At 42.3% G+C, this 15,291-nt stretch overlaps 4 protein-coding genes across 6 annotated transcripts; 1 reads left to right on the forward strand and 3 right to left on the reverse strand.

Moving 5' to 3' along the window:
* Positions 1–3,721: 3,721 nt before the first annotated feature.
* Arl6 (ADP ribosylation factor-like 6) lies at positions 3,722–4,688 on the reverse strand. Its single transcript, XM_069039495.1, has 2 exons — positions 4,301–4,688; positions 3,722–4,186 (listed from the first exon to the last, which is right to left on the reverse strand). The coding sequence occupies exons 1-2, from the start codon at positions 4,476–4,478 to the stop codon at positions 3,795–3,797; spliced, it is 570 nt and encodes a 189-aa protein (XP_068895596.1). The 5' UTR covers positions 4,479–4,688; the 3' UTR covers positions 3,722–3,794.
* A 189-nt stretch (positions 4,689–4,877) lies between these two features.
* LOC138124450 (uncharacterized) lies at positions 4,878–7,366 on the reverse strand. 2 transcript variants are annotated; one of them, XM_069039493.1, is made up of 6 exons: positions 7,281–7,366; positions 7,048–7,225; positions 6,965–6,985; positions 5,953–6,917; positions 5,634–5,904; positions 4,878–5,587 (listed from the first exon to the last, which is right to left on the reverse strand). In XM_069039493.1, exons 1-4 carry the CDS (start codon positions 7,296–7,298, stop codon positions 6,139–6,141), a joined length of 996 nt encoding a protein of 331 aa, XP_068895594.1. In that variant the 5' UTR covers positions 7,299–7,366; the 3' UTR covers positions 4,878–5,587; positions 5,634–5,904; positions 5,953–6,138. The 2 variants fall into 2 exon arrangements, with proteins under 2 accessions (XP_068895594.1, XP_068895595.1); XM_069039494.1 differs by having other exon boundaries at positions 5,634–5,871; positions 5,928–6,917.
* Positions 7,367–7,813: 447 nt separating this feature from the next.
* On the forward strand, positions 7,814–10,833 carry btz (barentsz). Of its 2 annotated transcripts, none has more exons than XM_069039490.1 (7): positions 7,814–8,049; positions 8,205–8,494; positions 8,645–8,848; positions 9,002–9,696; positions 9,742–10,040; positions 10,092–10,337; positions 10,592–10,833. In XM_069039490.1, exons 1-7 carry the CDS (start codon positions 7,981–7,983, stop codon positions 10,616–10,618), a joined length of 1,830 nt encoding a protein of 609 aa, XP_068895591.1. In that variant the 5' UTR covers positions 7,814–7,980; the 3' UTR covers positions 10,619–10,833. The 2 variants fall into 2 exon arrangements, with proteins under 2 accessions (XP_068895591.1, XP_068895592.1); XM_069039491.1 differs by having other exon boundaries at positions 7,815–8,049; positions 10,092–10,384.
* Positions 10,834–10,889: 56 nt separating this feature from the next.
* LOC138124449 (vanin-like protein 1) lies at positions 10,890–13,432 on the reverse strand. Its single transcript, XM_069039492.1, has 7 exons — positions 13,274–13,432; positions 12,976–13,089; positions 12,690–12,928; positions 12,423–12,637; positions 12,159–12,376; positions 11,909–12,111; positions 10,890–11,860 (listed from the first exon to the last, which is right to left on the reverse strand). The coding sequence occupies exons 1-7, from the start codon at positions 13,322–13,324 to the stop codon at positions 11,395–11,397; spliced, it is 1,506 nt and encodes a 501-aa protein (XP_068895593.1). The 5' UTR covers positions 13,325–13,432; the 3' UTR covers positions 10,890–11,394.
* Positions 13,433–15,291: the final 1,859 nt, after the last annotated feature.

Consider the following 15,291-nt stretch of genomic DNA (forward strand, 5'->3'; position numbering starts at 1 on the left):
AGTGCCAATTACGAAACAGAAAAACACCAATATTTTTCAATTGTTTCATTGCCAACAGACTCAGTCATTGTTGATCACGCTGTAGAAGACTAAAAGCAATTAAAAAAATTGTAGCTCAAAAAATAAATGTCTTTTTTTGACATAGGATCTTTTAAATATTTTTTCCGAGTTCTACATGAAGCTCGTGGCTAAAATTTGTACACGCATTTCAAAAACACCCTGTATATACAGGATGCGTCCTAAAAAACGCCGCAAGCCATATCTCCGTTATTTATGGCTCGATTTACATGAAACAAAAACTGGAATAAATCATTTTAAAAACACTATAGGCACGATGTAGACAATTTTTGTTTCAATAAGTCATTCAAGGTCAGATGATAGTCAACTTTGTTTTTTCAAATAGCTTGGTATATTTTTTTATCCTGATTTTGAAAGAGATTATTTTCCTGAATCCAACGATATGCCACAATAAATAAATAAATAAATAAAATAGCATTATTGGAAATTTTTTTTCGAAAAAAATCAAGTATACTATGGAAAACAATCCTAAACGCAATATTTATTACACGTTCTGTCATATTATTTTTTTTTAAATCTTCAGAAAGTATTGTTACTGCGTTTAGGATTGTTTTCCATAGTATATCTGATTTTTTTCGAAGAAAAAATTTCCAATAATGCGAATTTATTTATTTATTTTCGCGGTTACTGTTAAATGCATTCTGACATGTGGCATATCATTGGAGTGAGAAAAATAATCTCTTTCAAAATCGGAATAGCAAAATATACTAAGCTATTTGAAAAAACAAAGTTGACATTCATCTGACCTTGAATGACTTTTTGAAAAAAAATTAGTCTATATTGTGCTTATAGTGTTTTTAAATTAATTTATGACAGTTTTTGTTTTACTTAAATGGAACCATAAATAACAGAGATATGGCTTGCGGCGTTTTTTAGGACGCACCTGTATATGTATTGAGTTTTCTTGACTAAGACAGCTTTATAAAGTTTTTTGTATTCGATTCATCAGTTTCTTTATTTCATCTAACTCAGACAGACGTATTATCATTTTTATTGAACCAGAACCTCCAATATTTTAACAAAAATTAATTTGTAGCTTGCTAAACTAATATTTAAGACAGCATTATGGAGTGTTTTGCCTTGGATTCGACAGTGTTTTTTAATCTATAAAGCACGGTTTTTATATTTACTTTAACTCAGTTCATGACAGGTATAGCGTCATTTTTATTTAAAGAAAGAATCTCTCCTGCCGCCTCAAATATTTTTACAAAACATATATTGGCAACTTGCTTAACTAATACTAGAGACAGCATCGTTGACATTTTTGTATTCGATTTGTAAAAGTAGAATGTATTAAACACAGCTTTGAGATTTTGTCTAACTCAAGCAGTAACAGAAGTATGTGTAGTTGTTTTTAGTGAATAAAATATCCTGGCGCCTCCACCATTTTTAAAAAATTATAAAACAACCGAAATTGAAAATTAAGGATTAATGGAGACATGCGTAATAATTTTTTGTGCAACCGTACGCGAAATGAGCACTTCGCGTACCTAAAACAGGCCACGAAATCTAATTTATTGTTATGTTAATAGAAAAATAAATGAAATAAATAGGACAGTATCGATTTAATGATTTTTGCAAAAATGTAACGCCCTGAATTAAATTGAGTGATAGATTTATAACTATTTCGATCATTTCATTTACCGGATCAGCGGTAAAGAATTTGGTTCTATTCGATGAAAGACAAACAAACTTATCGATTGGAATAAATTTTGTGGAACGTTTAATTGAAATCGAATCGAAAGTCTTACGTAAAATGCCACCAATAACAACAAAAATAGCATTTTGGAAATATTCGTAACAATTCCGGTCGTCACGCGACCCCTCGATTTCCTGCAGACATTTTTTGTCTTCGGAATCGGGCACGTCGCAGTTAATTGCGGCGCATTTAAACGTTTTAAATCATCCCTTTGACTGGTAAATTGGGCAAGTTCGAGTTGTGTTCGCCTCTGGTTGAATGTAAATTTCCCGAAGGCCTAGGTGTGCGTTCGTACGATGTCTTGCGCACGTGTTGAAGAGGTGATTTTTCACCTGTCATCCCCAGGTCCAGGAGCGCCTCTTCAACACGGCTCGTAAGGATGTTGAGAACTCCGCCGCAAAAACCATTACCGGGAGCGGCGCAATTCACAAAGGCCCACAGTGTATGTGCACACGTCTTCGGGGGGCGGCCCGATGATTTTGTTATTTAAAAAAAAAAACCAAAGGAAGGAAACGTTGGACAAAAACGAAGCGTCGTTCGACACCCTCCGCACGTCCGCGCAATTCGCCCCAAAATGCCGTCCGTGTGTTGTGTCATAATGAACCGGACCATTTTCAGGACGATACGGTGAACAAACCGAAAATTAATGGGAGCCAGTCGAACGGTAGTGATGTCTAATTTTATGAATTATTCGAAGCGACTTTCTTTTTGTGCCGGGGGTTTTAGGAGCGGCGGCGGCGGCACATGTTGTGCAGCTGTTGCCGCCGCCAGCTGTGACACCAATCCGCGCACACAAAATATATTAAAAACACATTACTGTGGAATAATTACCGGGCGGCGATCGATGGCCTACCCCTGCACCGGCCCTGCACTTAACATTCAATCGGCGTCTTTTATTGCGGTCGTTATTGTCATTCATGCCTCACGAAAATAAAATTCCTGTCCGGCTCGAATCGCGGATCCGCTCGATTCCTGCCGAAATGCAAATTAAAGTTGATGGCGTTTTTATGGCGTCTTGATCCAGGTGCTGCTTCTCCTTCGACTGTGTTTAAAATTTTCAGCTTTACAGTGAGGCGCAAAATAAAATTATGAAATCATTTCAACACACCAACGGGAATCATTGATTCGAACGTGAGCTGAAAAACACTGAAACGTGGTCTTGTAGGTTATTTTTCAGTGTTTAAAGAAAAAGAATTTGCGGCTGACGGTTTTTACACTTTTTTGAGTTGAGAAAAAATTCTCAAAAAATATCGATCGCTGTATTTATAATTTACAGACAGTTATTAGAAATCTCAAGTGGCTGAAAAATTTTGCCACGTACAGGGTGAGCGAAACTCGATGCGTCAGCTCTATTCATCGATTTTTTTCCTCCAGAAACATACGTATATTTTGGGATATTTAAAAGGAGCTAATTTTGGAAAAAAAAATTGCTATCTTTTTCCGTTAAAAAATTATAAGCAGATTTGTAAAAAAGAAGTATTATCAAAAATTCGCAATCGTCACGATTTAAACAAGATAGCAAATTTTTTTCTTTACAAAATTTGTTCAGAAAAATTAGCTCTTTTTAAATATGCCAAAATATAGGTGTTTCTGGGAAAAAAATTCGAGACGTCATTACTTCAGTTTCCAAATATGGAAAAATATGCAAATTTGGTTTAAAATGGACCTTGCCCAATCACATTTAAGAACCTCTTTTAAGATTTCTTCTATCGTCTTTCCTTTTTTTTTAATAGAGCTGGGACATCGAGTTTCGCTCACCCTGTACAGTACACAGCGTAACTATACTATAAGGAAGGTAATTGATGTGATTACTTGGTTGCCTAAATCAAGGGGATTAAAGACAATGTAATTTAACTAGTACTAGCTAAAATTTGGAAAAGCGAAACTTCACTGTCCCATTTTTCAAGTTTGTTCTTTTTTCACTTGGAAGTAAAAAGATTGTTAACGCTGCAGTATACAAAAAGGCTTTATTCTTCGCTATCGGAAAAATACAAAAACGACTATAAACAACAACAAATCAATTCTTGTTCAGAATCACGTCCCTGATCTGTTGGGTCAACCACTCGACCCCTTCCTGCAGCCCCTCCCCGGTGAGCGCGTTGCTGGCGGCAATGTGCCACGGCTTGTCCATGATCTTGTCGAGTCCCAACCCCGCGGCGATTTTGACGCTGCTGAGGGCGTCCTTGCAGTCCATCTTGTTCGAGAAGAACAAGATGGGGATCTTGCGGTTGCAGATATCCGGATGTTGCAGCAGCAGGTCGAGCTCCTCCTTTACCACAACCAGACGCAGCCTGTCGCTGCTGTCCACCACGAAGATGACCCCGTGGCAGTCTTTGTAGTAGTGCTCCCACAGGTCGCGGTACCGGCCGTGCCCCGACATGTCGAACGCCGTGAACGCCAGGTTTTGGTCTGGAACACGAGAGTGTGACGCAGTGCGCTATTTCGGCGCCCGTTCTCTCGACCATCCAAGGAAGTCTTCTCGGGGGCGACCGAGCGAAGGTTAAGAGCACCGTCGCGACTTACTTTGGAACCTCTCGACGGTGAACCCCACCGTGGGGACAATCTCGGCGGCGCGCTCCTCCTCATGTTTGAAATGGTTGACCACCGTGGACTTGCCGCTGTTGTTGAGTCCCACCACCAAAACGTTCACTTCTTTCTTTCGCACCCCCAGAAAATACGCAAACTTACTAAACAGACCCATGACGCATGACTCGTGTTTGTGTTGTCGCGGCGATCCGCGTTACCATGGCTCGGAACGATCGATGATTTAACCAACTGCTAAAGCACAATTTTTCCCATCACCTGGCGGAGGTTTGAGTTGGTGTCACTGCCGCAGAAACCCACCCGGCGTACAAAAAAATCCGTCCACAACTGGCATTCCACTTACGTATACATACTCTAAAGCAGCCTTTAGGAACGAATAACCTCACTTCACATTTTGACATATTGTGTCAATGTTCTTATGGGTGACAGAATAAATGTCAAACTTTAATTTGCAAACGTCAATCATAATGACAATAAAGGTTAAACTACACCGAATTTTTGTGAAATGACAGGAAAAGGGTGGACGAAATTTTTTGGCTGCACAAAACACAAATCATTCGCTTTATATTTATTATATGCACAACACAATACACAACAACTAAGTAGTACCCATTGTAAAAGTACCATAAATTTACTCACTGTCATTCGACAGTACCGAGCTACCAATTAAAACACCATAAATCCACTCTTTGTAACTATTAACATCAACATAGTACCCGCTAGATCCTCTTGCGTCACAAGTGGTACCCACATGAAACCCGACCAGATAATTATCTTCGTCTATCATGGGTGCCACCATTGTGCTCCCGCACCAATCATTTCCTGCGTAAACAAAACAAGACAATCCCACCTTTGCAAAACTAGTACCGTTGCATTTTACGTAGGTGCCAACGTTGACACCTGTCAACTCGTCGTATTTGCGTCTTTTGGACAACGGTACTTCCCTCCCCCCGTCCCATTTGAACAGTTGCACCTCCTTGTTACTCCAAACTCTCCCGATTCCGGCCCCATCGAGTCCGGTCCCTTCAAACTGAAGTAGTACCAATTTATTGTCATTTGAATGGACAATCTTGTCCACTTTTTTGACAGTACCATCTTGGGACCAGTAGTCCGAACCGACTCTGATCGAGATTTCGGTTTGGATGCAACCGGAGACAGTTAGGGCCCAGCCGTCTGCTAAGAGGGCCGCTGGGCACTTGAATATTTGTTCTGTTTCTTCGTCGACGTACAAGTTCTCGAGCAGAGCTGCCACCGACGCTCGTGGTCCTGCACCGCGAGTTAGTTTATGTGGAAGGACTCTCTGATGACTTACCCCAAACAGCGCGCTTTCTTTTTTTCTTTGTAGTCGTGGAAATAGGAGTTGTACTTGTTGCGTTGGTCTCTGTAGCGTTAACCGTCACTACTAAGGGTGCTCTCGTGAACACCTTCAGATTGTCGCACATCCGCCAACAATCAATCGATCTTGACCCCATAGCGCCGTACATGACGTAGACGATGATCATCGCGATCAGAAACGGCACGGCAATGAGCAGGATCAAGATGAGGCCCATCTGGAAGGGGGTTTTCGTGAGCCAACAGTTCTTCTACAAAGACAAAGATGCAGTACCAGTTTGAGTACTCGCGCGTCTTACCATGATGTTTCGGACGCGTCAGACTGACCAAAATGTTTTCAGTTTTGTCGCGAACAGCAACCACACAATTTCATTGTTTTCTGACAAATTTCAAACGTCAAAAATTTTTATTGACATAACAGTACACTTCAAATGTTTCTGACAAATTTCAAACGTCAAAAAGTTTTATTGACATAACAGTACACGTCAAATAATGTTTTTGATCATTTGCAACCAGCCAAAACGCCTGGCCACGTCTCTGTACCTAGACGTTGCGGTACTCTTTTCTTTGCAAGATTTCGACACTTGGAACCCCACCAGGTTCCGATTCGGGTCCAACAGAGGTGCTCCAGCTTCTCCGGCGCATCCCTCGAAGCGCACTCGACTCAGCAGCTTCACGTTCGTCTTCTTCAGTTTGCCATATTTGGTCCTGTCTTTGAGCGGACGCGTGATCTTCCCGTCCCAAAACAAAACTCTACCTTCGGTGGAGTTGCTCTTTGGTTGCGTCTTGATTGGTCTGAAGCAGTCGTCAGTTGCCGAATCGCGTTCCAGACCGAGTGCCACGAGTTTTGCAAATCTTGAAACTCTTTTGACCCTTCTGAGGAAACCCCCTTTTGACCAATAGTTCGAATTGATCCGAACAGACACGTTCTTCCACTCGTCCCTTCCCACACACTCTTCAGTTGTCAGTACCCAATTGCGCGCCACAACCACGACTGGACACTTGAAAGCTTGTTCGGTTGGGTCGTCCCGGTACAGATTCTCCACCAAAGCCGCGACAGAAGAGAGTCTGAGGCGCTCCTTGAAGCACAAGCTCGAAACTTCTCTTTTCAAGATTTGACCCTCGTCGTACTCCCAATCCCACTCCAACTCTTTTTCAGCCATCTCCCTTGCTTTTACAGTCGGCGCGGTACTCTTGGGTTTTCTCGATGTGACTGCGTAGATGTCGTACTCTGTCGTCGTTTGTGTCACGGATGTGGTCGCATCTGAAGACAATTTAGATGAAACATCTCGGCAAGGTCGACTCACTTACCCGTTCCATCGATGGGAAGTACTATATGAAATGAGAAACAAGATTATAAAGTTCGAGATGTACCGAATGAGATGATACTTCACCTCCTGGTATTGCGGCGCTATTCTGCATGTTGCGGCAAAGAGAGTAACAGTCAGACGATTGGTTCCACATGGTACCATATAGAATGTATATTATCACCATTGCGATCAGGAATGGTACTGCCACGCACAGTATCAGTATTAACGCCATCTGGTAAGGGGTTCTTTTTGCCCAACATGACTGCCGAAAAGCACATGAGAAAAAAATTAAATATTCCCCACACAGACTCTCTTACTCCTAGTCCTTTGGGCATCTCGCAAGATTTGTTCAACTGACACAAGTCACATTTGTGAAAAGTCGCAGAATGATTGATTCATTCTATGATTGGTATCGACAACTTGATGGGACTGGTACCACCCCAATTATAACGCGTACCACAAGAATTGGGTTTACACGTAATCCCTCTAAAACACGTTTCGGCTTATTTGTCAATGTTAAAGTATTGAAAAGAACTTGTGAGAATATTTATTAGTTTGTGAAGTATAGGCAACTTAATTTGCACCTTTGTGGTACCGTAAAATGTTTGTAGGCACTGGTCAATGCTTTGTGTAAAACAGAAATTCATTTCAAATTCAAATAACGCGCTAGACGGAGATTTTTGGTAAATAAATGTGTTTGTTAAAGAAGAAATAATACATTTCTTTTTATTTGAAAATGTTTGTATTTTTAAAAGGAGGGCGTGAGTCGTAGGCAACCCGTTATACAGGCGCGATCTTGTAAACATTTTGAGGGCCACTCTGCCAACCTAACCTCTGAAACCTTGTGACAAGGAGTTGTCCGCTGAACTCTGGCTGAACATTCACGAATATCTCCATTTCTCTCTTTCCGGCGGTGTTTGGGTCGCGTGGAGCGTATCCGTAAGTCGGTGCTTCACGTTTGTGAGTAAAATCTCGCCAGTCCGGCCAAGATCTAGATATTTCTAAAACAACAATAAAATGGAAGAGAGTGTCGCTGTAGCGTCCACAGCCCCCCAGGAAGCCCAGATCTCCCCAGACATATCGCAGGTGAGGTCCTCGACCGCCACGAGCACTCGTCGCATCGTAAAAAGAGAAAGACGTCGAGAAAAAATTAACAAACCAGGTCACAAGTTCAGGAGCGAAGTGGAGCAAAACGCTGCATTCTCGAGCGAATTCGCCTCAGTTTAATTATGACTTTGCAGGAAAAGACAACAGTCGACGCCGAGGAAAGCCAGAAGTCCCCGAACGAGTCAGAGTATGACAGTGCCGGCAGTTACAGCGACGACGAGCAGGACAAAGTCAGGTCCAGGAATTCGAGGGACCACACGGGCTCCGAGACTGACGGTAGCGTGGGCTTGGAAAGGGAGTCCGGAGATGGACAGGAGAGTGTACCAGCCCGGAAGGTGGACGACGATGAGGACAAGAAAAACCCACAGTATATACCGAAAAGGGGCACTTTCTACGAGCACGACGACCGAACGGCCGATGACGAGTGAGTTTTCCACGTTTTTTGGTCAAATCTGTAGAATTTTCACACTGTAGAGGAATTGCATTAGTTCCGGTCTAAAGACGGCCAAATTGACGGTCATAACATTTTTATTTATGTGTGCCGTCAATCGTGACTGAAATGATTGTTTTTTAGTGCAACAACCACTACTATAGAACTCGAGAAGGAGAAAGAACAGAAGAAGAAGGTTTGGCAAGACAAGAAAGAAAGGTGGAGTCACGATCGTTTCAACGATACCGAGCAGGCCCCCAAATCCAGATCCGAACTCGTCGCGATTTACGGCTACGACATCAGGAACGAGGAGGGGCCCCCGAGGGCCAGGAGACGCAGGAGATACGGGTAAAAATTCGTTCAGAGCAGTTAGGGATTTTTTAGTTTTTGGCACGGTCGATTGGTAGACGTGTCGAACTGTCACTGACGCGGCCAACTGCGTTCGAATGATCGAATGTTTGCACAAGATGGTGTTTGTTGTTTGATTGGAGAATTTTGCAGGCGCGGCCCCAATAAATACACGAGGAATTGGGAAGACGAGGACGCCTACAACAAGCCGCCCCCCACTCGCGTCAAGAAACCGCCGGTGAAAAAGCCCAGCAGAGGCGAAGAGTTTCCGCCCTTGAACAATTCGAACAATCGGGATGAGAGAAACACGGAGAGGGAGAAGGAAAGGGAGGAGGAATGGGATCACGAGGAGAAAATAGAGCAGAATCAAATAGAAACCAACGGGAATGTGAGAAATGCGCCGACGAACGAGGCGGCGTCGGCTCCCTCTTCGCAGGAGCCCTTCAGGGGGCAACCGCGCGTCGGTTCGGGCCGCGTGATCAAGCCGAAAAGGGAGATAAAGGATTCAGATTATAGAGGGTTCACGACGAAGACGCGTCAGGTCAGGAACATGAAGACCGACCAAAAGGTTGTGCCCAAAACGCAGAAAAAGGACGATTTCATCCAGAGTCAAAACTTCACCAACAAGAACAACAACGTGCAAGACCTGGAGAAGGATATGTCGAAGCTGAACGTGCAGGACGGGGTGTACAAGGGGGGCAAACACGGGGGGCCGAGACAAGGAAGCGTCCCCCCGCGACTCCAGTCCGAACAGAAGGGCTCCAAACGGTACAGTTCCATCCGACAGAGGTCGCTTCCAGAATCCGCAACGCCCCCTTTCACGCAACACTCGAATTACTACTCTAACGGTAAGTGTCGAAGCGTCCGTGACTCGTTTAACGCGGTTTTTGCAGAATTCAATCAGCCCAATCAAGTAGCCCTCCATCAGAACGCCCAGATCCATCCGTCCACCACACAAGTCCCCCAGATCGCGCCCCCACCGCTACCCCCGATCCCCCAAGTCCCCGTCACGGCGGCTCCCATCCTGCAGGCGCCCCAATTCGCGCCGCCGTTCGCCCAAGCTCCTCCGTTCCTGCAGCCGGCCCCACCTCCGTTCATCCCGCAGCAGACGCCCCAGATCATCAACTACGTGCCGAGTCAGCCGCAGTTCCCCCAGGGCTACCAAGGCTACCAGCAGCAGTTCAATCCGGTGGTAAGGAAGATCGATCAGGCGGGGATGTGTTGTTTGAACGGGTTTTTGCAGACCCAACCGGAGCTGTACCAGCCCCAGACCGGCATCACTTACTACTCGACCGACCAACAAGTGGTGGCGCAAAGAGCGGTGCCCCTCAAGCGCCCCAAAGCGGCCATACCGATAGTGGCGCCGCCGCCCATCGACTTCAAAGGTAAGGTGAAGGAGGACGACGTCTCCTCGTACGAGGGGGACGTCTCGGTCGGCAGTGACGGCCAAACAGGCGACAGCAGCAGCGCTCAGGAATCAAACGTGCAGGTGCAACAATGATGTTTACAGTTTCTTGTGTAATTCTTCCGCAGACGGTATAGTTGGCTTTTTATAATCGTAAGCTTAATGAATATCATGGATATTTATATATAAAAAAATATATATTATTTAATCGTTAGGATTTAAAATATTAAATTATTTATGAATGTAGTCTAGAGATATTTTGTTATCGAACTTTTCAATATTGAAATTTATGACGGTTAAAGACTTGATTGTTGGTAGTAATTATTCTTCTTTTGCAGGACTGTGGTGTTTGGCGAGAAATCTAATTTTTTATTAATTTTACTCATTTTAATGGTTGTCTAAACGGGGTTGCTTGTTTTCTGAGGTTTTATCCTAAAATAATAAAAGAAACATCACGTGCGACATTTTAGACGCAGAAAACCTAACATGTGACATTTATTTAAAGTGTCGACATATTTCTTTCGAATGTGTAAAGTTTTTGTAATACTACATGTATTAAACATACAACTGATACAAAAAATTATTCATTCATTGCCCCGAGCTCGATCCATTTTAGGAAACAATTGAAAAAAAAAACATTGCGAAAAGCGTTTATTAAATCGACTTTAATAGCCTCATTTGTCAAGGTGGCGAATGAAGTATTGGGTGATTGAGAATGATTTATAATGACCCTGTATAAAGTAATACAGTCATTGTGAGAAGCAAAACACTACGTTACTAATAGGTCTGTCACAATAGTGTTAATGTTAGTGGTAATATTATAATGTTAGTGGAGATGGCAATGGTGATGTTAGTAGTCCAGTGTTCACAATAATGTTAACGGAATGTTACTCTTACAGCTGTCAACGTGGTGTGAACTGTCACTGCGCGTGCGCGAAATTCTCGATGGTGATTGGTAGATGTTAAAGAACCAGACATTTTCTGGATCTCTTAACATCGTTTCTAACATTAACATCACCATCACCATTATTGTGAACGGTTGAACGTTTCACCAATGTTCTGAAGGTTAGCATTCTGGCTAACACTAACATTAACACTATTGTGACAGATACATAACTCGGCGAATCCATCGCTTCTTCGGTCACTGACGGGTCAAAGGTGAGCCAAGAACTGATACGAGGAATGATCCAAGAAGGAGAGCAATAAGGAAGCGATCCATTTGGGCGGAAGAACCTGACGGATCCGCATCTTTGTCTTCTGGATCGTTCCCGTCGGGAACTGGAGCGTTCGTCTGTCCGAAAAGACCGAAAACTAGAACATTATCTTGAGCAAGACCTGTAGTGAGCTGAACAAATGTAGAATCAGTTGCGTTGTTGGTGTCGCAATACTGAGTTTTGGACAACGGCTGGAGGTTGTAGTTGAGCGTGAGGGGGGTGTAGAATGCTGCATCGTCCCTCGGGAAGTTTCCTTTGACCGTGATCTTCCTAAACTTGGTGGTGGCGTTGACCCTCGCCCCGCAACTGTCTTGAGACTCGTTGGCGCAGACCACCAAGCTGCACAGACGGATGTGAGTGTTGTAAGAAGACCAACCGTCGTAAACCGCCACTCTGGAACGCAAATCAAGTCAAGAGGACCTGTCAAGGCTGAACTCTTACTGGTAGAACTCCTGCGTGTTGGTATTAGATGGGTCGGCCAAGACGTCGAAAGTGCAGCACAACTGGTTGTGACAGAGGCTGGTGGAGACGTTCTGGGCCAAGTCGACCCTTTGGAGCGTGTACTTGGAGGCTTCAAAGTCCGTCCCAGTGACGTAGCTGGTGATGTTCGCCTCGCCCAAACCCCCCGGAAGCCCATACGGAGTCTGAAACGACAAGTTTGAGACAAAACCAAGAGAGAAGAAGAACTAACAATTGTCGGACAGCTGGTCATGTCTTGCCTTTGGCTCCTGACCGTCAACTCGTCGACTACGAGTTTACTGCTCGGACTGCCGTCGATGTAGACGTTCATTTTGGTGCCGTCGGCCGAGTAAATTCCGGTGCCCCCGTGACCGTTCTTCGGCTGTCCGTAATTGGCGGCCAAGAGGTTGACCCCGTTGGCGACGGCGTAGCCGTTCTGGACCTCCAGAGCTGCAACCCAAGAATGTAAAAATGGACAAGCGGTTGGAGTACTCACAGGTGTAGAAAGGCATGATGGAGAACCACGCCGTGGGGTAGATCACGTCGGTCACGTTGCCGTTCTCCAACAGGGTCCTGGACGGGTTGGCGAAGAGGATGTCGAAACAAGTGAACATGCCGAAAGTGACACCGAAGTCGGTCCTGAAAGTGACTCTCTGATTCGCGTCTCCTGGAGTCACATTGGGCTCCTTGTACAAGTTAATCTTGCGATATCTAAATGAAAACAGTCAGATTTAAGAAATCTGGAAGAGCACTCGATACGCACTTTGCTATTATTGTGCCGTTCCGCCCAAACACCAGATTGGTGTTGTAGTACGCGGTTTCTTTGTTCGGTTCTTTGACCATCTCGAGGAGGTTGACCACCAAGTACATCTGGCGCTCTTTCGCCATGGCGGCGAGTTCAGTGATGATTTTTCCGTCATCGGTGAGCTCGACGGCGTACTCTGCGGGGTTTTCGACGAGGGTCGTGAGACCGTACTCGGGGAAAACTAAGATGTCGACGGCCTAGAAACACAATTCTAAATTCGCACTTTCGAGATAACATCACCTACTTGTTCTCTGGACCTATCGGCGTAGGATCGATATTCATCTAAATTTTTTAATATGGTATTTTGCGGAGTGTCAGCAGTGAGGGGGTTGTACTCCACGACACCAGCTTTGTAAGCCTGAAATTACAAGATTTTTGCGAGATTAAAAGAAGCGTTATTTTTGGAGCCGCCATGAAGTAATATCGTTATCGATAATCAAACATGAAGCTGTGGCTGGTTTACAAAGCCATAACGGTAACGTATTAATCATTGTGTGTTATCAAAAGATGAAATATAACAAATACTTATTTAATCTACTTACTGTTGCTATTTTAACTAGCAAAAACAAGACACAATGTGTATGGGATAACATTTTTTTTGCTCTAAGAATTGCACATATCTATTCAAATATTACATTATCTTATCTAGCGGTTGGGCAACGAACGTTTCACCAGAGAGTATGCTCATACCTCAAACATCTATTGCTAGATAAACAATTAATCATCTAGGTATCATATTTTGTGCGAGATTGACCATTAGAGCCGTGTTATTTCATACTTTGTTTATATACCATTAAAAAAAATACGTTTACTTTTTAAATTTTTTAGTTTGAATTAGGTACGAGTCATCTAACTCGGTAAAAATATTTGTAATTGTTGCAGTGTTATGCGATGTAGTATGTTAAAATAATTAATCATCAAGTAACGTGATTAAGCGTCGATTAACATCCAGGCTTATGTTTGCGGTTGCAAAAAAATGAAACAAGAATTGTGTCACACAGGGTGCGGTGCCAAAGTTTTGTTGACGTTTAACATTATAGTTACCGACACCGGATAAGATTGTGTTTACCCTCATGTTTGGGTTTTTTTTATCTTCAAATGTGATCTACAATAACACATCCATTTTGTGGGATCAAAGAACAAATAATAAAAATCAAAGCCGGTCAAGCGCAGATCCCTCGAGAACACCACTTAATACGCCAAATGGCGCTTTAAGGGTGACCGATACCAGCGTTGACTAGAGTGTATTTCATTAATTGCAAAGAACTCAGTTAATACGCAATCATTCGTCAAGTATCATACATCAAATTAAAGGTTTTTTAATTCTCCAGACCGCAGCGTTATACTTTTTTTTATAAGAGAAAAAGATTGTCTGATGATATGATAAAAACCTAAAGTGCGCGGCTTTAATACGATTTTTTATTACCTAAATTTCAATATCATGCTTCCAGATTTTGTAGAATGAATCTAAATAAGTTTACTGAGTCCGCTGCGTTGTGAAATTGTGGATGAAACATTTGTTTTTTTTTTTTATATTGAGCTTAATGTAAAAGTTAAATGTTTCGTCTTCCAGGCGAACATTTCGTTAGAATATTTTGTAATTCTATACAATATATTTACCTTTACCTACTACATTAAATAATAATTAAAAAAAACAGAAGTTGTGGAAGTTATTCATTTATAAATTTGCGAATAAAAACGGTTTTAGTTCATCGCTTTTGCCACCAGAGGCAGTAGAGGCACATCTTTTCTCCGATTTCAAAACTACCTACCTGTTTAGGAACGGGACAAATCCGGGGGTTAGTTTGGGCCGCCGATCAGTTTTCAACCAGGAAATTTTATGACTTTACAGATAATACCCTTTTTTCTTTCTTCAGAAATTCTAATATAAACTATGACCGTACAGAGCGAATTAATTTTTGCTTTTTTTTTATGAAAACTAATTTTTGGAATTAAATATTAGGTTTTTTTAAAAATATGTACGTATAAAAATAATGAATATATTGTTGTCTAATTTAGTCCGCACATTATTACGTCAACGTCGTTAACATTATATAATATATATACCGGGTGTATTATGAAAAATCTTTGGTGCTGTAACTTCCTTATTTTTCAGACGATTTTAATAATTGATGTGTCAAGCAAAATCGTTTTAAATAGGCTACAATTTGAATTGATCCAATATTTGTTCTTGAGTTCTGTTTATTAACTTTTTTTGCTCAGTTTTATAGAGATTTTTATTTAGAATATGAAAATGTAAACAACATGTTCATGCATAGAAACAAAAAGAAGAAATTAAAAAATAACGTTTTTTTTTTAATCAAGCAGTCACATTAAACAGTAATAAAAGTGCAATCTAGACAATGTCTATTTGACTCCGTCGATAACAGAAATGATTTAGTAACAAGAATCGTAGCAGTATGAGAACAAATACCACCAAAATTTTTATTAAACGCCGCAATAGGCGTCAGTGGAAGCTGTCGAATGTACCTTAGAGAGAATGGAGGTAATTTCGAACATTTGCTATAGTAAAGTTATGGTTACTTGATTTTTGGAAATT

The sequence above is a fragment of the Tenebrio molitor genome, chromosome 2, assembly GCF_963966145.1.
Source record: "Tenebrio molitor chromosome 2, icTenMoli1.1, whole genome shotgun sequence".
Classification (NCBI taxonomy): domain Eukaryota; kingdom Metazoa; phylum Arthropoda; class Insecta; order Coleoptera; family Tenebrionidae; genus Tenebrio; species Tenebrio molitor.